The following is a 27,500-nucleotide window of genomic DNA, read 5'->3' as shown; positions in this document are numbered from 1 at the left end:
GAATTTACTGATCTTAACCTCTTTTTTTCTGCCCTCTTAACGTTTTTATTTAATTATTATAATTATTTATTAATTTTATTTTAATTTATTTTATTTTATTTTTTATTATTATTTTTTATTATCTGCCCCTCCATCCGATGAGTGTTTTCAGGCTGGCTTTGTTCATGTACCCCGCTCCTCCTGCCCTCCTTGACGCTCTTCTTTTCTTCCGCAGCAACCCAACTCACCGTACCTGGGCATCCCGGCGGTGGGCAACTTCAACCCCTACATCGGAACGTCCGTGGTACCCATGGGCATGACGGAAGCAGTGCCCTCCCCCATGACGGGAAGCATCGTACCCCAGACGGTGGTGACTGCCCAGAAGGTACCCAGGACAGATCGCCTTGAGGTATGCATAGGCAGTTGCGATCCGTAGTGTTTAGGGACCCTTCAAAGTGCACGCCTGCACGTCACGCGCCCGCCCCACCCCCTCGCCCCCTCTTGTCCTCTCCCGAATCTGCACTCTCTGCCTTCTCTCCACCCCCACTTTTCGGTGTTCTCCCGCCCGGCGGCTCCTGAAGCAGTGGACGCTGCTGCAGGAGGTTTCTGGATACCCTGTCCTCACTTGTGGTGTCCCTACTTGCCTTGCCTTTGCCCCCTCCTCCTCCTCCTCCTCCTCCTCCTCCTCCTCCTCCTCCTCCTCCTCCTCCTCCTCCTCCTCCTCCTCCTCCTCCTCCTCCTTATGCCCTCCCGCCGGCGCCGCGTCGCCTTATGCGTCCAGAGAACCCGATAAGCGAAGGGCCTCTTGCAGTCCCACCTCTACTCTGGCTTTTACTCCTCTTCACCTCTCCTACTCTCTCCTTCCTACCCTCTCTTCCTCCCCATATTCTTCTTCTTCCTCCTCCTCATCCCCCTCTTCCTCCTCCTCCTCCTCCTCCTCCTCCTCCCTTTTTCTTCTTTCTCATCTTCCCCTCCTTTACAACCTCATCTACCATCTCCTCTTCCCCCTCCTCCATTTCCACCACCCTCTTTATCCTCGTACTCCAACACCACCTCAATCTTCTCCTTGTCCTCCTCCCCTAACCCCATCCTCACCTCCTCCTTTCTCTTCTACTCCTCACTTCCCTTCCTCCTCCACTTAATCTCCTCCTTCTCCTCACCTCCTCCTCCTCCTCCTCCTCCTCCTCCTCTTGCTATCAACGTGCTCCTTCTCAGCCTCGCCCGCCTTCCCGCTCCGGAAGGAATAGGTTGAGGGTATGGAAAGGACAACGGGGGTGTAGGGGGTGCCAAAGTTAGGGTCTACTTATCCTCAACAAGTGCGTGATGTGGGGGGGTGGAGAAGAGGGTGCCCAAACAGGTTGGGCTAGACGTACAGGGAAAGGGTCGTCACAAGACACACACACACATATACATATATATATGTGTATATATATATATATATATATATATATGTGTGTGTGTGTGTGTGTGTGTATACATACATTTTACACACGAGAGGCGATAGGCCGAGACGAGTCGTTTGAGAACTGTAGCATAATTATTTTCCTTCGTCTTCTTTTTTTTCTTCTTTGTAATTGGTGTTATTGTTGTTGTTGTTGTTGTTCTTGCCGAGTCCAGTTGTGATGCTTGTTCACATTTGCCTTGGTTTCGGCTTCCCTTCGCGGCTTCCTTAAAGCAGAAGTGATTGCACGCACCGTTGACACGTAATTTGTATGTCCAGCAATTTAGGGAGCACGTGCATGCGGCAAGCATGTATGCATGGATAATATATATACATATATATATATATACATATATTAATGTGTTTACTATGAAAAAATATACATATCAGCCTTCCGGTGTGGGTTGAAGTGTGCGCGGCCGCGCGCATGTATGTGCCTAGCGTGTGTGTTCGTGTACATATCGTAGAGTTAGAACGAAAATATATATAGTGAGGATGTGATGAATTTTGTGATGAATGATGCCTCATCTTGGCTCTGTCGGAAGAGTTGGTACAACGATGTATCAGACATTTTTTCCTTCGTAATTCTTTTTGTTTTGCACATAGGATAGTTCTTAACGTTTGGCGTTGTGTGTGTGTGTGCGTGTGTGTGTGTGCACGTGTGTGCGCGCGCACGAGTTTTTTCATTGTTGTGATTTTTGTGTATGGGCCGAGTATAAATGCCGCATCACTGTGCGAATATGTGTGAAGTAGGTGCGTAGAGTGTGTATGATTGTATGTACAGTGTGTGTTTGTATGTGCATGACGAGTTCATGTATGAATTTTCAGCTTCAACGCCAGAAGTGGTTACCAGGCCACCATATATGGGACACACACACGCATATATATATATATATATATATATATATGTATATATATGTATATATATATATACATATAATATATATATATATATAATATATATATAATATGTATATATGTATATATATATATATGATATATATTACATATGTATATAATATATATGTATATATATGTATATATATATATGTATGTATATATATATATATATAATATATATATCTATATATAATATATATATCTATATATAATATATATATAATATATATATATATAATATAAAATATATATATATGATACATATATATATATGTATATATATACATATATATATATATATATGTGTATATATATGTATATATATATATATATATATATATATATATTATACATATATTTCTCAGAACCAAAAATCTGGTAAAAGACGCGTCCCATTTTCCTTTCCTGGAACATAGGCCACCACAAAACCACATAGACGTGAAGACACCACATGCCACATCTGACCTAACTATTCCAGCGATTCTGTCCATTTCGCCACCATTTTCCTCTTGTCACCATTATTTGATATGTCATAAGTGTCCTTGACACGGGGCTAGTTTAGTAGCCGCTAGTGCTAGCTGTAAGTTAACTTACCTGAGGGCAAGTGTTAACGCTAGGATAGTTTGGAGGCAAGTTGACTAACTTTCTGTTAATATTGGTCAAGTAGAGGGGTAGTTTGCAAGTCGCTAGCAGTACCGGTTACTAAATTAGCCCCATGTCAACGAGGCTATGATCTCCCCTCCTCTTGCCTTTCCTGCCTTTGCACAAAGAATAACAGGATGTACCAAAAGCACACCAATAGGACATGTGCATACAGTAACCAAAGTCCTCCCCCATGGAGCTCACAACTCCACTCAGCCATCTCATTACATCACACCAATGCAACCAGCTGAAGAGAGAGAAAATAAAATACACGCTACCCCAGCAGTATACTACTCAAACATATACAGCGGCCTACTACTTTCGCTACGCAGAAAAAAAAAAAAAAAAAAAAAAAAAAAAATCACTCTCAGCTTACAAACAAATCACTCTCCAAGGCCGATTACCAAACATCCTACTCCATTAAAACCCTCCAGACATAAGGTTCAAAGACAAATTCCATCCGAGGAAAGGAAGAACCACGCTACCGCAACTACGTTCAGGTCACCAGCCAGCGCTAACACAACACAGAATAGGCCTGATCTGTGCCTTAACATATTAAGAGAATCCCAATCGTGTGTGTATGTATGTGTGTGTGTGTGTGTGTGAGTTGGAGAGAAAGTGAAGCATATATAGAAACAGATACAGAACGAGAAGTCTTGCAGCCATCATCATACTGCCTATACGATGAGCCACGCCACTGCGCCACATATCCTGAATATGTATATCACAGTGCATAATTTACCGTGGGCCGCTTCTAGATCTCTTTGACAGGTGTTCCGTATCCCTCCACTGCGCTTTACTGAAGGAGTGGGCTTAGAGTGCTCCCAACTTCCATACATGGTAATCACACACACACGCGTGTACGTATACAAACGTAGACACACACACACGATTTTAAGAGCAAACTAGACACTGCGAGATACAAAGACGTGACATCACGGGCATAGCTCCCCTTCCCGTAAGATACAACTAAGTAAATACAGAGAGAGAGAGAGAGAGAGAGAGAGAGAGAGAGAGAGAGAGAGAGAGAGAGAGAGAGAGAGAGATTCATCTATAGACCTTGTACATTAGAAGAGAGCTAACTCTATTGTACAATCAGCTTTGTAACCACTTGAGGAAAACAAAAGAGGGGCCATTGGGGTTTGAACTCGGGTCAAGACAGTTGTCGGTCACGCGCAGAACGATATGATAACAATCCTCACATATAATATATTATATATATATATATATATATATATATATATATATATATATATATATACAGTATATATATATATATAATATATATATATATATATATATGTACAGTATATATATAAATATATATATATATATATATATATATATATATATACATATATATACATACACACACTGTATATGATATGTGTTTGTAAAATATAGTTGACCTTTGCAGGAGCTCTTCGTTTGATCTTTTCTCAATTCGACTATTGGATGTTTTTTTTTCGAACTATAAACGCTCAGGGCATTTCTCTTCATCTTGTAGGTCAACATCTGCTTATGCCCTTGCGAGCGTGCAAGGATGTGAATGTCAGCGTTGTGTATTTGTTGCTTGTGAAATCGAGCATGTGATTGTATGTGTGTGTACACCAGTACCCTTTAGGTGTATGTATGATTTTTATGTCCTGTTCTCATTGTTTTAAACGTACCTACACACGTCAAAAGGCCATTTCCTTTCCATAAGGGAGGTGGCCCAGCCAAGACGTACAATCATCCTTCAACCATCCCTCACCCATTTGTTGTTATTTTCATTTTAATTCCTTGTTTCAAAGGTATATGCCATATCCCATGTGCCCCTTTCCCCTTACCAGGGGGGTAGCCAAAGTTGAAATAGATATACTCTCTCCCACCCATTCCACTCCCATCCACCACCCTTTCCTAGTGTGTGTGTGTGTGTGTGTGTGTGTAGCACAAACGAAGCCGCCGTATGGGAATGATATGTGGATTTAGTGAATGTGTTTAAGAAGAAAAATAAGAAGTTGTTCCTTATTGAAGAAGCCAGTAGGAGTTTATAAGCTTATCTTCAGAAGAGGATGAGGTTGGGAGACATTATGGGACATTAATGCTGAGGAATAATTGATCCTGGGGCGCTGATGGCGAAACTACGAAAAATTGGACAAAAAGAGGAGGAAGAAAGACGTGGTTAAACAAGAGAGAGGAAGAGAGAGAACTGGATAGGAAAGAGGACAGAAACGTAAAGAGTAGAAAGTAAAGAAAATGGAAGGGAAGTGAGAAGGGGGAAGGCAGAAGGAGACATAGCACGTTTGGAGTACTGAAAAGGAGCGAGAACTCGAGTCCTGAAGGCGACGAGTGTGATTCAAGGAAGTCAGGAACAAAGCGAAAGAGAAACGGTTGGTGGGACGTGGAGACGTGAACGTTTATCGAGGAGAAGGGGGAACTATGTGTGAGATTTATTGACTCTGGGATGGAGGACAGGGGAGATGCAGGGAAGAGAAGAGAGAAGAAGAAGAAGAAGAAGGTAAGGGTGGGAGGAGGACGTCAGGAAAGATGTAGAGGACCATCACGACCGGGATGGGGGGGAGAGGAAGTAGCGGGAGCGGGGGATGGGGTGGGTGCCTGCGTGGGAGGAGATGTAAATAGATAATGGAGATGAGAAAGGGGAAACTGCTGCAGGAAGAGGAAGCCGGGAAAGAGATACGTGTAAGAACCTCGTGTATAGAGATGGACAAAAAAGTTAAATTGATACTACCGGGAAAAGAAGTCGCGGGTGGAAGGGATGAAGGAGACTGGGAGACGGAGGTAAGGGGAGTAGATGAGAGAGAAAGTGACTATTGCTTTATGTTTCACAGACTGGGAACACGGAGCCCCACAACGTCTGGCAACGCTCTCCTCATGTCTCTCATGGGAAGAAACGTCGGACTGTAGTCTGTTGCGTTAGTGTTTGACTTAGTGTTGCCGATTGTCACCACTAAAGGGGTTATCACACTAGGCTTCCACGGACTTCGCCAGCACCGACAGTTCAGAGTTCGTTTGAGTAAAAATGACTTCGGTTACAATATTTTATTTTTCGAGTCTCCAACTATCAAATTATCATTTCGTCATATATATATAGTAAAGCTGATTAATGAACAAAGAAATTATAAATCAGTACGGATGTTAGATATACTGTTGAAATGTTCTTAGAGAAGTCTAGATTTATGTAAGCGAAGTCATACTCAAGTTGTTCAAATGAAGGTTGGAAGTTGGATGTGGGAGGAAGAATAGCCCAGTGTGATACCCTTAAAGGATATTTAGTGGTGCTGTCAACGTGATAGCGATTTATGTTACGAATCAGAAACAAACGAAATTCGGGGATCGAACCTGTCATTGTATCCACCCACAAGTAATTAGGTCAGCTGTTCACACACACACACACACACACACACACACACACACACACACACACACACACACACACACACACACACACACACACACACACACACACACACACACACACACACACACACATGTAAAACTTGTGCGCGCATTTCTGACTTTCTGGATGAGGATATTGTATGCGTGCGTGCGTGAATGCGTGTGTGTGTGTTCGCGCGTGTGTGTATTTGTGCGAGAGAGAGAGAGAGAGAGAGAGAGGTTCTTTGAGTTAGAGACTTCACTAAGTTTATTTATCTATCTATTCATCACTTTATCCCAATGTTTCTGCATGTTCGGCGTCGGAAATGACGAAACTCTTGTTGCCTTCTTCCAAAAGCACGTGATGTTGTTGTTTGGTGTTGTCGTTTGTTTCGCTTTGCCTTAAGTGTTGTTGGCACCGGTATCAGTGCCGCCACCACCACCGCCGCCGCCGCCGCTGCCGCAGCCGCTGCCGCCTCCAGTCTCGCAGCACCAGTTTCGCATCACTAAAACACCGTATCACCTCTACCACCACCCGTCTCACCCGATCCCTCCTTCAGTCTCCGCTGTTTCGAACAACAAGTCCCCTGGTGGCACAGTCGGAAGCGTGTTGGTCTCGTATCCTCGTGGTCACAGGTTCGAGCCTCACATTTCCTCCCGATTCCCACCAGGGCCTGTTCCCTACCTCAACAGTCCCTAAAGCGCATTGGGGGGCTGCTCAGCGCCTTCGGGCGTAGGCTCCCCACACACCCTACATCGTTCTAAGCCTCTAATGGCACGTCCTCTTGTGGGCTCAGATTTGTCATCTCTTCATCATTGTCACAGTCATCTGTGTCAACCTTCATCTTCTTCAACATCAATCACAACAAACTATTGTGAAGTCGCTTCACTTTGATATCCTTACCTCTTATTCTTAAACCTCAATTGGTTTTGGCCAGTCGTGTCAAAATACTCAAATGCTATAATTGGTACTACGTAAGACAAACGACTCAAAAACGTTAAATAACTTTTTTTTCCTCTTGTATTACTTTCCTCCTTTCAATGACACACTCTTCCTTCACTGTCAGTTCCTTTAATAACATTCTTTCATGTTTAAACATGTTTTATCAGTATATATTCCATTACGCACTTCTTCATTTATCTTAAGTTCATGAACTTTTTTTAACCATTCAGTCATAATTGCCTTGAAACTTGTGCAAACACACACATACACACATATTCACTCACGTATGAGCTCTGAGCTCTCTTCCGGGAGGGAAATAGCTGTCAATCACGAATCCAACATGTGATCCAAGACCATGGTGAATCACTCACTCTTAGCGCCCTTCAGGACCGTGTAACATTCAATTTTTTATTTTTGTGTCAAACAACATAAATCTACATTTTGTTGCAGGGGTGACCCCCCTCCCTCGTTATTTGAACGAGGCTATCCAAATTCATGTTAAGTCAGATTTCGAGTCTCGAGTCTGAAGGAAGTGGGAAGTGAGAAACCCATGGTATGGCAGACCCTGTCAATTGCGGCGAGCAGCTTTTTTTTTCTTTTTTTTCTAGAGGAGTTGATTCATCTTGCCATTGTCTCCCGAGAGATTGTCCACATTGATAGAAGCGCTGGTGAAGCACATTCTGTAACAACCATTTTCTCGCGCTCAGATAAAGTATTCTTTACCCAAGCTGGTCTCTTGTTTGTTGAGAGACCTGATGATTTTGAGAAATACCTCTTCCCCCCCCTCCCCCCGTTTTGGAACGGTGATATAACATCTCCCTCCTCCCACCACTTTCTTCTAAATGGTTGAAAGAATATTTATGATAATGTAGAGTGCCTAAATCTTAGGTCTTGTGCTTCACCATCGAAATCATCCTGTGGACGACATCCACCAAAGCTCCGGTCACGCTATCACGATTCTCGTCAAATGTTGTGAATTTGAACAACTGCAGGACGACTTCGCCTACAGTATTCTAGACTTCACCAAGTCCACAGTTCGCTATTTGACGCAAAGGTTATATTAAGAGATTCGAAAGATAAGAAAACTGTAAACGAAGTCGTTTCTACTCAAACGAACTCACTTGAGTCGTGATAGTGTGACCGGGGCTTAAGTTTCACTAATTTCGAAACCTCAAACACCATCAAGACCACTACCATTATTGTCGGTCACTAACACTATCATTCCCACTAACTGTACCACCACCACCACCATCACTGGCAATCAACATAACCAACACAAGTAACAGAATCGCCACCGTCATCATCATCACCATCATCACTGAGGATCAACATTATCAAGACAACTATCACAGCCGCTATCACCACCCCCACCTGGGTCACCACCTGGAACTCTCATTCACCAACAGCCCCATCCATTTCGAATTCTTGCATCCTGTCTCTCTCTCTCTCTCTCTCTCTCTCTCTCTCTCTCTCTCTCTCTCTCTCTCTCTCTCTCTCTCTCTCTCTCTCTCTCTCTCTCTCTCTCTCTCTCTCTCTCTGTCTCTCTCTCTCTCTCTCTCTCTCTCTCTCTCTCTCTCTCTCTCTCTCTCTCTCTCTCTCTCTCTCTCTCTCTCTCTCTCTCTCTCTCTCTCTCTCTCTCTCTCTCTCACTCTCTGTCTGTCTCCTCTCTCTCTCTCTCTCTCTCTCTCTCTCTCTCTCTCTCTCTCTCTCTCTCTCTCTCTCTCTCTCTCTCTCTCTCTCTCTCTCTCTCTCTCTCTCTCTCTCCCACTATGATACAAAACACATACACACCGTTATTGGTGCACCGAGGCGGACCCCGAATGGAGCAGGTACACGGAGGGTCGAGACCCACATCAAGTCCGGCCCTCCGCCCACAAAAATCATGACATTTGTTTGCTACACAAGAGGTCATGGAAGAGGCATATTTTTATTTCTGTCGCATTTCATCACATCACCATTCCTAGGTAATCTCTTTCACCATCACCACTGGCATCGTCCTGCTGTCACCACTTCTTGCAGCACTTGCACCGTTTGGCTTGTTGGTGATCAATTTCCCTTTCAACACATCCCGTGTTAAAATGTCCCTCTACCCTAACCCCGTCCACCACGTATCTGTGGTGTTTTTCACCCCCGTTCCATGCCGTTTCTTTACGTTCCCACACGTTCACTGTACAATGGCACACCTGATAGATGTTATTATGGCTAAGGTGAAACGGTGTTATTCAGATGAAGAGAGGACTCCGTTTGAACGAGGGTGACGATCGAGACCCCGCCGAGGCACGGGCCCACTCTGTGAATAAGATCGTTTGGCTTTAAACATAATAAAATATGTACAGTGTACCACCACCTTGTAGAAGAGGGAATGTACTTTTTCCTCTCCACCCTTTCATATTTTCTTTCGAATCATGTTTGGTTACGATGTTCATATCCAGTTCACTTTTTCCTCAGTTGAACGTTTTATTGATACGTTGCTAAACGTTTTGTTTCCTAAACGTTTTGTTTTTTGTCTCTTGTGCGTCGTTGCGTTCGTTTTTTTTTTTTTTTCTTCTTGGCTTTTTTTCTTTTAACTCCTTAGTTCCGCAGCCATCACTAGGTTGAAGTTGTAGATGCTTTCTTGTTAAGTTCGATTGAGTTTATTTGTGTCTTCTGCATTGTTTTGAGTTTTTCCTCTTTCTTGACGATTCATTTGGTCTGGGGTCACAGACTTTTGTTTCGTAAAGACGTAACCGTGGTCTTAGTCATAGATTTTTATTTGGTAACTGTAGCGAGAATTAATTAAAGTATTTTAGACGACTACCCTTGAGTTGTCATTAGGTGTAAAGATAGGTAGTTAAAGAAGCAAATTAGCTCAAAGATAGAAAAGAAGATGTGTAGTTCTCCAGCACCCGTCTCACCTACCCACAGTCACGCACGCACGATTCATGTAATTCCTGATCCACTCAAAAACCTCCCTACAAATGTAGTTAACTTAATGTCTTCACGTAGTTGTGCATTAAATAGAATTTTTAACACCCTGATGCACCAGGTTTTGTAGATGTAACTCTCCTTCTCCCTACCTCAACGCCCTCCCCTCCCCTCCCTCCGTACCTTAGCCCTCACTGCTTGTCACGGTGTCAGTGTGTACCTCAGAGCTGGTTTTTATTTTCCGTTGTCGTTACCGAAGATTTTGTTAATTTTTCATTATATTTTGTGTATTTCTTTGTTTATCTTTTGCTTGCAAATTCTCGATTGGCTTTTAAATGGTTTTGATTATATTTGTTAGCATATTGTTATTATTATTTTACTTGTTTATTATTATTATTATTATTATTATTATTACATAATTTTCTGTTTTTGTTTGATTGATCTAACTGTTGGTGTAGTTGTTCTTACTAATGTAATTATTTTGTTGTTATCAGAACCACAAGTTTTTATTGTAACCACTGTCATTGTCATTATTATTTACTGATTACAGTAATTATTATTATGATTATAATTGTTACCTGTATTACTTCTTTCATTCATGTAAATGTCTTTTCTACTGTTGATGTCGTAGCAATGCTATTGAGCTTTTGATTTACACCATTGGTTTTTTGTTGTTGTTTTTTTTGTAAGTGTACATACTGTGAGCTTCAGATCGACATTTCACGAACAGCTCAATGCTTTAGTTTTTCCTTAATGTGATTGCACATACTACGTTTGTTTTTTCTTCATGTCACCAGTATTGATGGACGTTTCTCTTTCAGGATAATTTTTTTCCACCTTTATGTTTCATTTGAATGACTTAGTTAATGTTCTTGTTTTTTTAACCTGACTTAACATGATAGATCACCTTCTCTTTACCTCCGTATCTCTTTACGTCACCTTCCTCTTCGTCCGTCTTTGTTAACATTGATTAATACTTTCGCGAAACAAACGTAATTTTAACACATTTACCTCACTTTGAATAATTCAATACATGAATGAGTGAATGTTCCGCTAAATTAATAGATTTTTTTAATTTACCATTGACAATTTTTTTTTTGTATTTGTGTTGTTGGTCTACACACATAATATGATTTATTAAATTGACGTATAATGACTTATATTTGTAGTCCGTATTGCGTTACTGCAGTTGATTGGCTTCGTTGTTATCTACTACTGCCATTTGAGTAATATTAATATTAATGACATTAATTAATAACAATAATACCATTAATCAATACTCCGTTGAAGGCTAACCTTAACAGATAGGTAATTTAGGATCAAAGTTGATCATCTGTTGCACAGTTCCTTTTTATCATTAATTACAAAGTGATACTTGTCTCCTTTTTTTTTAATTTGCATCAATATTTTTGTACATGTGTATATATGTATGCATATGTGTGTGTGTATATGTATGTATGTATATATATATATATATATATATATATATATATATATATATATATATAATGTGTATTTGTGTGTGAGTGTGTGCGTGCGTGTGTATGTCCATATGTGGAAGCAACTACTTGGAGAACGCTATGTGTTGGTCATCCTCTTCTGAAGCGCCGAGGGTCATGACCAGCCAAGAAAGACCACAGGGAGATACAGAGAGACCACTTAATCCTCGTCATCCAGACATACGATCAAACCCAGCAACATCCCACAATACTGCTAACATCCAGTCATTTGCGGACTTCTTGGGAATAAAGTCTCGTTCGTGGATCTTGTCTTCGACCCAGAAGCTCTTGATGGGAAAAAACAAATACTGAGCGCCGTGATTACGACCTTGACGTTGTCACGTCGACTTCTCTGACTCCTAAGTGAGGAGGTCACTCCTCTAGTCCGCAGGGAGTTCCTTGTCCGCCACGTGGCTTCCAAGCACCGAACAGTGGGCAACAAAGACAAGGGCAATGGTTCCCAACCTTTAATAGTTGACGAAAATCCAGCTGTTTTCAGTATAATTGTAAGACTACCATCATAATTTTGGACATACTTAAGCTGTCTAGTGAGTATACAAGACTTATCTAAGGAGGAAAAAAAATAATAGTGAATGCCAAAACGAGACATAGTAACGCTTGCTGAGGATCGTCCGTCGAAAAGTGCTTACTTTAACTTCGAAAGTCAGGAACCAAAGTGGGAAGTGGCTGTGTCAGAGCAGTCATGTGGTATACTGCCTGGAAACTTGCTAAGAATGAATTCCCCAGTGCTAGAGAAGGATGATTATACACTGGCTTTATATTTGCTCCACTTATATATGTATGTATATATATATATATATATATATATATATATATATATATATATATATATATATATGTGTGTGTGTGTGTGTGTGTGTGTGTGTGTGTGTGTGTGTGCGTGCGTGTGTATGTATGTGTATGTAGAGGCATATGCACATACAAGAATGAAAGCGCTCACGCATTCACTATATTTTTGTGTATGTGTAAATTATTGGTTGCTTTCGAAAGTTTGAGTTGCCTTATGTGCATGTATGATATCCGCAACTGAACTGTAAAACAGGTGCGCGATTCAGGCAGACATTCGCATCTACGGAGAAGGACGAAATTGTCGAGCATTTCGATTTATTCACATCTTCATAAGGGTACAGAAGTATGAACACCATATATGTACCATACTAGGTCAGTCTTACACTACGGTATAGTGTCCAGAAGATATGGTTGTATCATATAACGTACAATCTAATTCATGAAAACTTTTCTTCGTTGCAGACGTAGTCTTTCAAGGTAGATGTTATGGTCATCCTTTCAACATAGGCACGCGCGCATACAACACACGTAAACGCAACACAAGCCAACACAAACACACACACAAAGTGAAAAGGTGAACGACAGCTGAAGCATAGATGAGTATTCAAGTTAAAAGTTGAAGGGGTAGTATCTGAAGAAGCAAAACAGCAAGCTTGTGTTATGCATAAACTTTCCCAGTGATCGTCCACCAAGGAAGAGGACTATTAAGGAAAGGCGAAGATAAAGAAGATGACTCAAACAATATAAATGTAGGAGTACATGAATAAACTTCTACAGAACTCGGAGATGAGAAAGGACTTGGGGGGACAGATAATATCATTAGTTTCATACCTAAAGAAAACAGGTGGATAAAAGTCACCAGTGGATTATGATTATATGTTCCCAGGAAAAAGGGAAGGTGCCTCTGGACTGACAATCAACCAATGTGGTCCCAATCCATAAGGAGCGAAAGGAGGAAGGAATAGCTGAATTATAGACCGGTGCCCTTGACTTGTACGATTGTCAGAATATGTGAGAATATGTAAAAAATAGATAAATGACTTGGAGGAAAAGAGAATCTTGGTTGAAAATCAGTTCGGAAAAGGAAAAGGAAAGTCATGTGCTATCAGCCTCTTCAGTTTTTATTCAAGAGCAATTGATGTCCGGCAAGAAAGAAGAGATATGGGTAGATTGTGCATATCAGGACCTGGACAAGGTTTTTGACAAGGTGCCGCACAAAAGATTAATAAGGATTTTGAAGGATTTGAGAGGACCACACTGCAAACGGATAAGGATTTCCCTGACCAATAGACATATGCCAACAGTAATTAAAGATGAGATGTTGGATTTGGGGGATAAGTGAAAGGTGGGGTACCACAGTGCTCGGTTTTGACACCAGTAATATTCTTAGAGTATATCTATGATGTGATGAATGGAATAACGCAAACTTATTTGCTGATGATACAAAGATCATGAAAAGAACTGAAAGTGAAGAGGATTGTAAATTGCTACCGGAAGACTAAGAAATGGTTTATGAATGAAGCAAGAAGTGTAAGATTAAAGTCATGCAATTAGGTAAACACACACACACACACACACACACACATTCAGCTTTGTTATTTCCTAATCAGCAAATGGACGGTTTCCAAGAATTTTTATTTTCGTAATAGCTACGATTCTTAAGGACAACATGGAAGACAGCAGCATGTACGAATAACATAAAGTTGTATAACATTGGAACCATTGTGCATATAAGTGGTCAACTACTAGAAACTTTAAAATTTCGTCAGAAGTTGGTTTGATTAATGTTTTCATGCGAATCCATAATCAAATTATCGTAATTTCAAAACTATACGAATATTTTTTTTTTGTCAGAAACAGGACCTCATAGAGAAAGCAGATCTTTTACACGTACATCAACAGAATATACAGCGGTTCTATGATAATGCCTGTCATGATTTACTTGCTGACTAACGGAACCTGCGCCAAGGAATTTAATTTCTTGAGTTCGTGTGGTTAGAACACGTGGCAAACACTTGTGTTTGGTACCCTGAAGATGTGAATCAACGAAAGCGCGTTTCTTTTTTCCTTTTTCTAGCATTTTTCATTATGCTTATGTGCGTGCGCGTGTGTGTGTGTGCGACATATATATATATATATATATATATATATATATATATATATTATATATATATATATATATATATATAAAAGGAATGTATGTGTACATTGATATATGTATATACACATTTGTATATATGCATATATATACATTGATGAATAATTTTTTCTGGTACTATTATTTTTATATATATATATATATCTATTTATTTTTTTATTTTTTTTACCAAAGTAGCCTTGACATTCAGGATTTTCTTGGAGGTTACCGAAATACTGATGCTGTGCCACGTGGCTCTCAATGCACTCAGGGTTGGGTCGCATTCTTAGAGAACAGTCATTCTCCTTTGAGTCGTGTTTCCCCCCAGACCGTCTCGCCCTCCAGGGAACAAACTCCCACACTCGTTTATTTATTTGTTTATTTTTTTTCTTTGACTCCAAAGCGAACAAGCCCGGAGCGGTCTATCACAATATTTCTTTGCGCTGTTGCCACACTTATGATTTCCCCCCTCCGATTCACCATGGAACCTTCCTCAGGGTCAGATCAAGAATGAAGTCCATTTGTTTATCTTCGATGATATGCACGGAAGAGGACATCAAAACTGGCCCTTGATTAGACAAAAAGACTTTGTTGTTGTTGCATTCTCACAAGTCTAATGTATAAATGTGCCTGGTGATAGGAAGAAACATATTTGTGTAATTGTCATATATCATGGGTTAGTAATAATCCTTTTCTGCCACCGAACCCTCACCAGACTCATGAACTTCCCCCTCGAATTGAGAAAGATTAAATATAGTCTGAAGTTTATCAAGTCGGCAGAACTTAACCTAGTTCACAGTTCTTCGCTTAGTGTAAATAGAATTGTCATATTTGATCCATAAACTGACGTAATAACAACAACAATAAAGCTACCGTAAGACCCGGTTTGTGCATCCAAATCACTTGTGAAAGTTCAAGTCGTTTATTATTTCTTTTTTTCACACACACACTGTCCGTTTTTTGACCCCACCCCCCTTCCCCCCGCGAACACCTCTTGATCATTAATGTTATATGCAAAATACATGGATGGCTCCACTTTTATTGTTATTTTTTTCTTTACGCAGGATGTCGTATTGTTGAATTTGTGTTTATATATATATATATATATATATATATATATATATATATATATATATATATATATATATATATATATATATATATATATATATAAGCTTTCCCCCCATGCCCCCAATTTTCTTATTTGGTATTATTGTTAGTTCCTCTCGCGGTAAACAGTTTTTTTTTTCATATATATTAGGATAAACTTTTTGTTTTCACAGTATATTTTTGGTTGAATCGTCACCTTCAGTTACGCCACTTTTTGTCGATGTTATTATATATATTGCCAAGTATCCCTTTACCCTCCTCTGTGCAGCTGCTCGCTCGCTTGCGTGCGCGCGTGCGAGTGCCATTTTCGCGTCACATAGTGGCGCCACACACTCAACCCACTGTGGCACTGACCGTCATATTTCGGTAAACTCAACCTCCTATTGTTGCCAGTTGTCTGATCTTGCAAACCAGAAGTGATCCCTCTCACACCTTGACCGGATGATCTCTCTTCCTCCTGTCTCGTTTCGCGATGTCCTGTTCCTTCATTCCTTCTCCTCCTCCTCTTCGTCCCACTCCTCCTCCTACTCCTCCTCCGGGCGAAGGTGCCGCTCCGTGTGGTGCTCTTCGGCAGGAGAGAGGCGACTTTCTCGGTGAGGCATTTGCTCGCCACCATCACTTGTCTTCACTAAGTGACACAGAGTCACCCGACACGATATTAAAAAACACAATAAGTTCCAAACGATGTGTTTACTCAACACCCGACACGAAATTAAAAACACAGTAAGAACCAAACGATGTTTACTCAACACCCGACACTAAATAAAAAACACAATAAATTCCACACAACGTGTATATTTAACGCAAACAGCGTAACATAACACGCTTAAAGTTTAAACGTGTACCCAACAACAAAAGCCGCATGTATATAGTGCCAAGTGATGAAACTTATTTAACATCAGTTCATTTGACCACCATATCGACAAAAATTAACTCGATTATGGCGACTCTCGACTGTTCCAAAGGCAGAAGAATAACCGTAATCATGCCGTAATCATAGGCGAAACAAGCCACACCCTCTTATGTATCCCGACCAATCGCAGCCTCGTAACCAACACGCGCCATTCAAAAGCAGTGGTGATTGGTCAGAGAGGAAAAGGGGGCGTGGTTTTGTATCGCTCAAAACGGCCGCTGGGCGCGTATGCTTAAGGTGGTGGCACGCTAGGCTAGCATGCTACTTGGTTTTGTTACTTCGTTTGAGTAGAAACGACATTGGGTAGAATATTATAGACTTTCGTAAGAAAATCTCAATATTGGGTCAAACATTCGCATAGGTGTCTCTTAAGTTCGTCAGTCAGCTTCTCACTATAAGACGCAAGAATAATTTGACAATTGGATATTTGAAAAAACAAAAATATCATAACCGAAGTCGTTTCTACTCAAAGTAGCAAAAACAAGTAGCGTGCTAGCGAGAAATGCCAAGTGTGCCGACACCTTTAGTGTATATTTTAGTGCTTACCACTAAAGTCACCACTCATCATCACATCGAATATTCATCATATACCCGTTTCATCGCACGTTTGATAAACACCAGCCTTGATTACGTCAAATTCATAGTCGGATTCCCTTGTAGCGTTGTGCGACAGTCCACACGGATAGAAGCGATGGTAAACTACAGTTGCTCATGTCACTCGGCAGGTAGAGATGTGATGTAGACTTGTCGCGTTACATCGTGTTACATTCACGTTACGTTACGTGAATTTTTTGTATTCAGAACTAGATTCACGTTAAGCAGGAAATATTCCGTATTGTACAATATTATTGACGGTGCAGGGATGGTATTGAAGAATGACACAATATATTGAAGACATCAAATGTAACGGCCAAACACGTGTGCCTCTTCAATACCATGACATCGTCAATAATATTGTACAATACGGAATATTGCGCAATAATATTGTACTATACGGAATATTGCGCAATAATATTGATCGTGTAGGGTCCGCTTTACATTGCGTGAATATTCGTACTCTGAATAGATGATTCTTCCTGAGCGGTCAATCCCTCTCTCTTTTTCCCACTCTCCCTTTCGTCAGTTAGCTCTCCCATCTTGCCCCAAGTCACTGTCCCGGAGGAAAACACAGTCTTCGGTCCCCCCCTCCCCCAAGTCCTCGATGTCTCCAAGTCATTACCAGGAGAGGTCTCCTCCTCTCGATCCACCAGCTCCAGGAGATCTCCAAGGTCACACAACGACGTAAACAGAAATTTTTCTCATCATAGGTGGGAATAGACATGGAACTGCCTAGTGTAGGCCTTATGGTCTCTTACAGCCGCCTTCATGTTCAAGGACAATGAGCGGGGGTGTGTATTTTTCGAGCAGCGATCAAATTAAGAGTAAATGCCACATCTATGAATTCGAGATAAAGAGGGTTCAGATGAAGTCCATTATAATGTAATTTTCATATTTCAACAAAGATAGATCACAAAAGCGTATGCAAATGAGCTGCGTTTTACATAATTATTAAGTGACAAACTTTAGTGAGACAAAGGTGTTGGTTTTGATCAGAGGCATGCACACGAAATTCAGTTGCGTTAAAAAAAAAAGAGAGAGAGAGAGAGAGAGAGGGAGGGAGGGAGGGAGAGAGAAGTCAACGCAAAATACCTTTTTTTTTTTTTTTTATCAAGTGTAATGGCTGCTATGATACTGAACGCTTCCTTCCGGTCTCCTATTTTGTCTCCGTCTAAAGACTATTAGGGTCCCGGACCGCTGACGGATAGTACGAGTTTGGACCGGATATTTTCGTTGGAGATTTAATTATCCGCATGTTACCTGAATCACATGGCCAGAATATTATTATCTTTAAAGTTGGCAGAGCTACTGAATAATCACCAATATCAAATATACTGAATTAGGTCTCTTCTTCCTCCTTTCCTCCTCCTCCTCCTCCTCCCCCCTCCTTCTCCTCCACCTCTTTTACGTCCTTCTCCTTTTGTTCCTCTTTCTCCTCCTTTTCCTCTTCCTCTCCCTTCTCCCCCTTTTTTCTCTTCCTCCTCTTCTTCCTCCTCCTCTTCCTTCTTTTTTCCACCTGTCTTCCTCTTCCTCCTGCTCCTTCTCATCTTCCTTCCCCTCTTCCTCCTCCTCCTCTTCCTCTTCTGCCTCCTCTTCTTCCTATTCCTTCTCCTACTTCTCCTTTCCCTACCACTCCTCCTCCTCCCCCTCCTCCTCCTCCCCCCCCTCCTCCCCCTCCTCCTCTCCCTCAACCACACTCCGGCCGACCGACCGCTACGTTCAAGAGGGACCTAATGACTTCGATGACGTGTAACGTGTGAATACGAACCTTTTGGGGCGTGTTCGCAACTCCCCCTTTGTATGGGATGCCTTCCCACCTCCCCCCTGAAGAATATCAGTTGGCGTTAATCAAATAAAAATAGATAAAAATATGGTAACGAATAATATGGTAACGTACTCAACGGTATTGAGTATGATTAGGAATGCCTTTCTAAGGTAGTCTCCCCATTGTGCCGCATCCTAAGCAGAACGAATTCGCTGGGACGAAGTCACTGAAGTACGTTCTCACTGTGTCATCATTAAACTTAATCCCTCCAAAGAACCGGCATTATATCAAAACTGCACCTATTGTTCATTAGAAAGTACAAAAAGTACAAGCGACGAAAGTTTTCTTCCCCACTCGTTCAAAGCGCCCCCCCCCTCACTTCCCCCTCCCCCCATACCACTCAACCCCTTGATTTACTCCCCTGGTTTAGGGGGTAGGGGCCTATCGGAGTCCCCCCCCCCTATCCTTCATCCCTTTCCTCCCCTCCCCCCACGCGGTGATTGCTGCGGTTATAAAGCATCTAATTGCAATCAGACAAAAGTGCTGTCGTCAACAAAGCCTTCCTGACGCCAGGGGCGGAGAGCCCTCGTGTCCAGAGGCACCCCCCCCCCCACACCTTCCAGGTGCTTGTGGTAGCCTCCTTCAGGAGATCCCAGACCTTAGGGTTATGCATATATGCGGCACTACTCACGTGGATTGCAATGCAATTACAAGGGTGATGCGATTGTCCTGTGCCATTGGCGCCGAGAATGCTCTCGTTGAGATAGACTTTTCTCATCAGCAATCACCTAGCTAAATAGAATGTAGCGTAGAAATAAAAAACAATATCACTTGTCACAGCAAAGTATATATATGGCTAACACACACACACACACACACACACACACACACACACACACACATACACACACACACGCACACACAAGTAAATATGTACATTATCGTTGACCCTTGACATTCATATAAGTGAAAGCTAGTGCTCAAATAGATGCAAAGACATTTTACTTTCCGCCTTAAATGCGTATACATACACATATACACGCGCGCGCGCGTGTATATATATATATATATATATATATATATATTTTTTTTTTTTTTTTTTTTTTTTTTCGGAATGACTAAAGACCATAGGTGTGAGTGCCTGGTGTTGACTGGATGCAGAAAGAGACATCTGGTTGCCGGAGGGCACAGGTTCCTGTCATCACGCGCCTTCTACTTCCTTTTTTTCATCCAACATTTCCTCCTCGTTTTCCAACAAGTCTCCAGAATATAATTTCTTAATTTTGTGTCATGTATTTACGCACAACTGAAAGCATATGAGCGACGAACTAGTTTCTGTAGATTTATGTGTCTCACTATATATATATATATATATATATATATATATATATGTATATATGTATTGTGTATATACTAGTCAGCATTCACTCGAGACCTATACAGATGAAATCGTTGATTTGGCACCATCCTGCGCCACCATTTAGTCTAGTTTGTTAGAATCACCAACACCACAGTACGCGAACCAAGTCCTGACCTCCTCCCCCCTCTTCCCCCTCCTCCCACTCTCCTGAGCCTCCTCTTTTACTCCCCACTTCCTCCAATCACTCCCCAGTCACTCCCCAGGTCACTCCGATCCTTCCCCGGTCCTCGCTGCCCCGCAGGTTCACTCCACGTGTTTCTGTGGTTCCCTCCTCTTCTTTCTCTCCCCATTCCCCCCTGGACCCCTTTCCTCCCCATCCCCTCTGGACCCCTTTCCTCCCCATCCCCTCTTGAACCTCGTCCCTTCCCCCCGTCCCCCTCCCCACCTCACCGCCGCGCCGCGCTGCGCCCCGCGGGTTTGCAGACAGGCAACTGTCACACTACTGTTTTGCTGGTTTGCTTGCATGCCCCTAAGTTGCTTGCTATGCATGTTGCTTGCTACCCTGGGTTACTAGCGGTTACTAACCTGAAGAGTCAGAGGCAAGGTGAAGGGAGGGCCAAGGCCGTTGTCAAACTCGCGCCCCCGCGCTCTCTCACCTGCTGCCTCTCTCTGCTCGACGCAGTTTAGGCTCTTATGTCCTGCCGCAGCCAGCACCTCGCTCATGCCGCCTGCCGCAGCCGCCGCCTCTTCCAGTTTCCTTCACTGCCCCCGCCACTCTTGCATTCTCAACATGGCGTGGTCTCTCTCGCCCTTCTCTCCACCCCCCTCCACCGCCAACCCCCCCCCGCCCCCGTCCTTGGTTGTGAGGCGTTTGCACTCTTTTCACAGGCGCAACCAGCGAGGTGCTTGTCGGCAACGTTTGCATTCTGAAATGGGATTTTACTGATTTCGTAAAAAAAAATTACTGTATAAATCAACTCATTAATGAAGTGCACTTAAACGCTAACTCAGTGTTTAAGTGTAGATGTATAGCCCCTTCAACGTATCTTCTAACATCTTCTAACCCAGTGTAAGCTGGAGGTCTGGTCCCGCCCCTGGGAGAGGAAGAAAGATAAGTCTCATGATATACTGTAAACTTGCAACTGTGTCTTCGTGACTGAGGTCATCATTTGTTGTCATTTTTTTTTCTTCTTCTTCTTCACCCCCCCGTCGAGGGCCAGGGGCGTTTGATAAGACCTCCAGACACAGAATCGCCTCCCAAGCTCCCCTGGACTGCAGGGCCGTTGTCCTCGTCCTTCCCCCCTTGCTCCTCCTACCCTCCCCGGTGTAGCTGCTTGGGTGGGTACTGTGCTTCACCCTGCTGTCTTGTTCACAGCCTCCCTCCCCCGCTCTCACCACCGCGCTGCGCCCCCCTCCCCCCCGTCACCTGGTGGCGTGGGGGTGGGGGGCTGCCCCCTTGTAGCACCTCCCCTCCCTTCACCTGGCCCCTTGTACCCCTGCCAAGTGCCCTCTTAAGCTGGTCCTGTCTCTTTCCTCCAGGTGCTCTCTCTTTCTCTCTCTCTTTTTCTCTCTCTAACTCTCTTTCTATGCCTCAGTTAGTTTCTCTCACCCCCGTTAACCCCTATCTTAACTGTGTACCCCAGGAGTCATTTCCTAACTAGACTCTCTCCCCCCACTTTTTTTTTTCTTGCAAGAGAAGGACCCTCTCCTCCCTTTTTTTGAAAAACCCTTTTTTTGTGTGAGGCATTTTTTTCCATGCCAATTCCATCCCCTTTTTCCAAGACTCCCCCCACCTTGGCCCCCCGTCCCCCCGTCTCTCTCTTCCCCCTCCCCCCCTTTTTTCTCCCGCCGCCGCTGCTGCTGGGTGGTTTCCCGGTGTGCCCTGCCCCTACTGTCCTGCTGGGTCGCCCTGCTGTAGTCGCCTCTTTTGCCTGTAGGTGTGCCGCGAGTTCCAGCGCGGTGCGTGCAAGAGGGCAGAACCAGAGTGTCGCTTCGCTCACCCGCCCGATCACGTGAGCACGACAGACGAGGGCACTGTCACAGTTTGCATGGATGCTACCAAGAGCCGCTGTTCTCGTGACCCCTGTCGCTACTTCCACCCTCCCCCGCACCTGCAGGCTCAGCTCCGGGCGAGCCAGGGCCGCGCCGCACAACAACCCGTGGTAGGCACAACCCGCACTCCTGCTCTGCTCAAACCAACAACCCCCCCCTCTCCCCCCCACTCGTTGTCACCCCCGTATACGTAGTTCTTAGCATTAGTCTCTCTCTCCAGCTCTCTCTGCCAGACTCAACACTCCTTGCTCATATATATATGTATATATATATGCATATATTTATGAATATATATATATATATGATGCACACGTCCATCGCAGCCCCCAGAGGTGCAGGTCTAGTACAGTGGAGATCGTGCCACAGTCTCAGTCCACAGCTGACTGCTGTCGCCTCTGCCGTAGCCGCTGCTGCTGCCGCTGCCGCTGCTGCTGTCGCTGCTACCACCATTACCACCACTTTCGCCACCTTCCTCATAGGACCAACTCTCTCTCCTCCCCCCCCCTACAGTGTATTCTTTCCTTCAGCGTATCATTAGCTCTTACCACGCCCGTTGCTGTCACAGCCCATCTTGCAGATATCAAGCATATTAACATACACATGAGCCAAATGTTTTTTCTCCTCTTCATTCGCGTCCATAAACGCCTTCCACCTACTACTACTACTACTACCACCACCACCACTTCTGCTACTACCACTTCTGCTCTACTACTACTACTACTATTACTATTACAACGACGACCACAGACACGTCATGAATACGAATACACACTGACGCACATGTTCTGTCCCTGTCTGTAATATATACTCTAAGTTCCGCTCTTCCTCTCAGTATGCTACAGTGATTCTCATCAATTTTCATTACATAATTATCTCTGTATCTCTCTCTCATTCTCTCTCTCTCTCTCTCTCTTTTTTTTCTGTTTCACACACACTCAATTTCTCACCGTCCCTTTCTCGCACACTCTCTTACTCTCTCACCCTCTCTTTCTCTCTGTCTCTCACAGTCGTTCCCTCTTTCTCTCTTCCATTCACACTATCCTTCCCTCTTTTTTCTCTCTCATCCTCCCAGCTTTTTTTCTCTTAACCTCTCTCTCTCTCTCTCTCTCTCTCTCTCTCTCTCTCTCTCTCTCTCTCTCTCTCTCTCTCTCTCTCTTTCTTTCTTTCTATCTCTCTCTCTGTCTCTCTTTCTCCCTCTCTTTCTCCCTCCCTCCCCCTCTTCTCTCTTCATGTCTCTCACACAAACACACACCTCTCTTCCTCTCTCTCCCCCCTCCTCTCTCTCTCTCTCTCTCTCTCTCTCTCTCTCTCTCTCTCTCTCTCTCTCTCTCTCTCTCTCTCTCTCTCTCTCTCTCTCTCTCTCTCTCTCTCTCTCTCTCTCACACACACACACAGATACACACACACACACACACACACACACACACACACACACACACACACACACTATATATATCTCATTGTCTCTCTTCTCTCCATGTCTGTCACTCACACGCAAGCACACCTCTCTCTCTCTCTCTCTCTCTTTCTCTCTCTCTCTCTCTCTCTCTCTCTCTTTCTCTCTTTCTCCCTGTGTGTGTGTGCGTGTGTCTGTCTGTCTGTCTGTCTCTGTCTCTGTGTCTGTTTATGTCTTTCATTCTCTATATCCCTCTTTACGTGTCTGTCTCTCTCTCTCTCTCTCTCTCTCTCTCTCTCTCTCTCTCTCTCTCTCTCTCTCTCTCTCTCTCTAGGTCTCTGTCTGTTTCTTTCTCCGTGTATCTGTCTCATTCTGTTTATATCTCATTCTCTTTCTCTTTCGTTCTCTATCATCCCTTCTCCCTCCTCTCCCTTCTCTCTTACTCCTATTTCTTCGTCATTTTCGTCTCCTCACCCATCCCCCTTCTCGTTTCCTCTCCCTTCCTCACTGTCACCTTCCCTCTCTCTTTCACCCTCCCCAACACTTTCATCCTACCTTTCCTCTCCCCCACCCCCCCTCTCTCTCTCTCTCTCTCTCTCTCTCTCTCTCTCTCTCTCTCTCTCTCTCTCTCTCTCTCTCTCTCTCTCTCTCTCTCTCTCTCTCTCTCTCTCCTTCTCTCTTTTTCCTCTCTCTCCCTCTCTCTCTTTCCCATCTTCCATCGATGCAATTTTCTTGATTTTGTACAAATGCAGGCGTATACACACACACACACACACACACACACACACACACACACACACACACACACACACACACACACCACATTCCATTACTGTGCACCATTCCTGTACCACGACACCCGTAATGCAACCACCACCACCCATGAACCGCCCACCACACCTGTCCTCCCGCACCCGCCCGCCCGCCCGCCCGCCCGCCGCCGTGCAAGAGAGTTGCACCCTTCCCTCCATTAGTCTACTCCGAGTACGGCTTGTCACTGTACCGGCCACCAGGACCCGCTTGGGTAGTCCCAGTTGCTTAGCGTCCTTAGTGGCGAGTGTGTCCTGGTTGTCGCGTGGTTCGACCTCCGAAGCAGGGGAGGCGCCTCGACGCCCGCGCCCACGACGAGGGGCGAGCCCTTCGTCCTGGGGGTGGGCGAGGTCGTGACGCCCAACTGCTCTCCCGCATGTCAGCCATACCCAGTCACCGCCCGCGCCCTTTACTTAGTAGACCCTTCTGGCCATCAGGCATTTTAGCCTGTGCTAGCCCGTTCCTTCTGGCTGTACTCGCTGGCCCTACTGCCCGATCCCTCTCCCGGCTGGTTATTTTACGTACTGGCCCTACTGCCGGACCCTGCTGCCTCCAATGCCAGTACCTCATGGTCCCACTCTCCCCCCCCCCTTGCTGGCTTTATAGGCTGGCCCCCACTTACCCGTTCTCCCTGTTCTCCGTCCGTGCTGGCTGGCTGTTATAGCTGGTTTCAGTGCCCGATCCTGCTGGCTGTACGTGCTGGCACCCCATCTTTGGTCCTTTTGTTTTTTTTTGTCCTACCGCCCCGTTCCTGTCGGCTGTACATGCTGGCCACTTTGTCTATCCCTGCGGGCATTAGTGCCCCTCCTCATAGGCCCCTCCGCCTGCCCTCGTCCTCTCCCTCCCTCCCCCAGCTGGCCACGCTGCCACCCCAACTGGTCCCTTCGCCTGCCCCTGCTGGACCCTCTGTCCCTGTCTACGGGTCCTGCAACCCGTACATGCGTGTTCCCTTGCCCGTGTTCACTGGCTGTACATGCTACACCCACTGCCCGTCCTCCCTACTGGCTGTGCCGGCAGCCGCGACTGCCCTCCTTCCTACTGGCACCACCCGTACATGTTGGCCCTGTCGCCCGACCCTTCTGGCAGTACAGGCTAGCTCCTGTCCTATTTCGAGTACCACTGCTCCTTCACCGTCGGGTCGCCCCGCCGGGCCTCCCGCCTCAGCCTGCAGCAGGTCGAGGGGGAAGCACCAGCGGCCGCATCCCGTCACGCCCTCGGTCGCCGGTGTCTGGAGAACCGGCTCCTGCGACCGCCTTGCACCAACTACTGTACTTTGCTCATTCATGACTTGCTGTGGCTGGATAGCGCCCCTTCTTGGTCATGTTCTCCTTTAGTGACATAGAACGGAATTATTAACCACCTGTGGATGCTCGAGGGCCAAGTAATGGCCCTCGAGGTGTTAGTGGCTCACATTCGAATATTTCAATGTCATTTGCCAAGATTGACCAAGCGCTGGACTTCCATGTGACACAGTAGTCTTTACCCCAGATGCTGTTGCTGCCGCTGCTGTTTCCGCTGTTGCCGCCGCCGCTGCTGCTGTACCTAGGCCTCTGGTGCACCCCTCGACCCTTGCTGAACCACACTTGTCCCCCCTCCGCCCCCCCACTCCTTCTCCTCCTCCTCCTCTTCCTCCTCTCCGCTGCCAGCTAGCCAGCTACAGCCTCACACAGCCTCATGACTATACAAGAAGTTATTGTTGTTAGTGCTGTCGTTCTGTATTCAACCACGTTCCCTACCGACGTCACCGCCGGGCGTAGTGTACCTCTAGTAAGCGCGCGGTGAACTAGAGAAAGCGACCGACCGAACTACCTACCTGAAGACGGTAACCTCCAAGGGATCCTGACCTTTTATTGGCTACGAAACTAGGTCCTAATCACAGGCTCCCCCACCCCCAAACGACCCCCTCCCCCAACAGCAACAACAAGAAGCAAAACGCCCCCCCCCTAATTTCCATGGGATATTATACTCCCCTCCCCCTCGTCGCCCCCTTTGCCCCTAAACCCCCGTTAGGCGATGCGTTAACACCCCCGCTGTAACGAGCGAGGAATCGACCGCGGAATTCGACACTCCACTCATCAACAGTCACCGATCTTCTTCCTCCTCCTCCTCATTGTCCCGTTCACTTCTTTCTTCTGTCTTATTATAGATACAATGGGATCATGTCCTTCGTATTCTCTTTGTTTCCTTGTGCTCCCAGCTACCATCTCACTATGTGTTCCTCGTGTGGTACATGCCAAGCTTTCAGCAATCATAAAAAGTTTCAGGTTACAGGTTTTCCAGTAGTAGCAGGTTCTGAATGGAGGACACCCCCACAGCCTATCTACTCTTTGTTGCCGCAGCCTTCGGTAGCCGCCGCCTGCTGAACCCACCGCCAAGGGCATGACGACCACAGCCGTCTTCCAGCAGCTAAGTTGGAACACCCGACTTGTTCAAAGTTTTCTTCAAATTGTTCACCTGTTCCTGCGACAACAGGCTTGTAATTTTATCAAAGCTCCTTGTAGGATATGTATTCAGTTTGTCATTATTTCTCATACGTGGTTATTATCCGTCTGGGAACCAGACAACTTGTTAGTTAATGTTTACAGTTTATTAACAAGGTGTTTGAAAGGTTAACACGCAGCAAGTTTCATGCAGACGTATGTATATATATATATATATATATATATATATATATATATATATATATATATATATATATATATATATATATATATGTATGTACGTACGTTTCGCTGGTAATTACCATATATCTTGAACAACATTGCATAAAGAGAGGAACATCAGTTCCTTTTTAAATATGTCTTTGAATTATAATCTGTGGATTGGAAGTAAACATGAATAGACGAGAACATTGATGTCCGTAA

General features: G+C 44.3%; 1 protein-coding gene across 14 annotated transcripts in view; it reads left to right on the top strand.

Annotated features, from left to right (window-relative positions):
- LOC143021335 (uncharacterized) overlaps positions 1-27,500 on the top strand; it is a 568,810-nt gene that overhangs the window by 479,205 nt on the left and 62,105 nt on the right. For 9 of the 14 annotated variants that reach the window (XM_076178747.1, XM_076178748.1, XM_076178745.1 and 6 more), the window contains 2 exons: positions 215-388; positions 22,316-22,540. In XM_076178747.1, coding sequence (XP_076034862.1) covers positions 215-388; positions 22,316-22,540 — 399 coding nt within the window. The remainder of the gene's footprint in view (positions 1-214; positions 389-22,315; positions 22,541-27,500) is intronic. The other 5 variants (XM_076178755.1, XM_076178750.1, XM_076178754.1 and 2 more) reach the window with 3 other exon arrangements.

This window comes from Oratosquilla oratoria, chromosome 42 (genome assembly GCF_046742065.1).
Source record: "Oratosquilla oratoria isolate Oo_2021 chromosome 42, ASM4674206v1, whole genome shotgun sequence".
Classification (NCBI taxonomy): Eukaryota; Metazoa; Arthropoda; class Malacostraca; order Stomatopoda; family Squillidae; genus Oratosquilla; species Oratosquilla oratoria.
The sequence above is the reverse complement of the archived record's forward strand: the minus strand, read 5'-3'. Positions and strand labels throughout refer to the sequence as shown.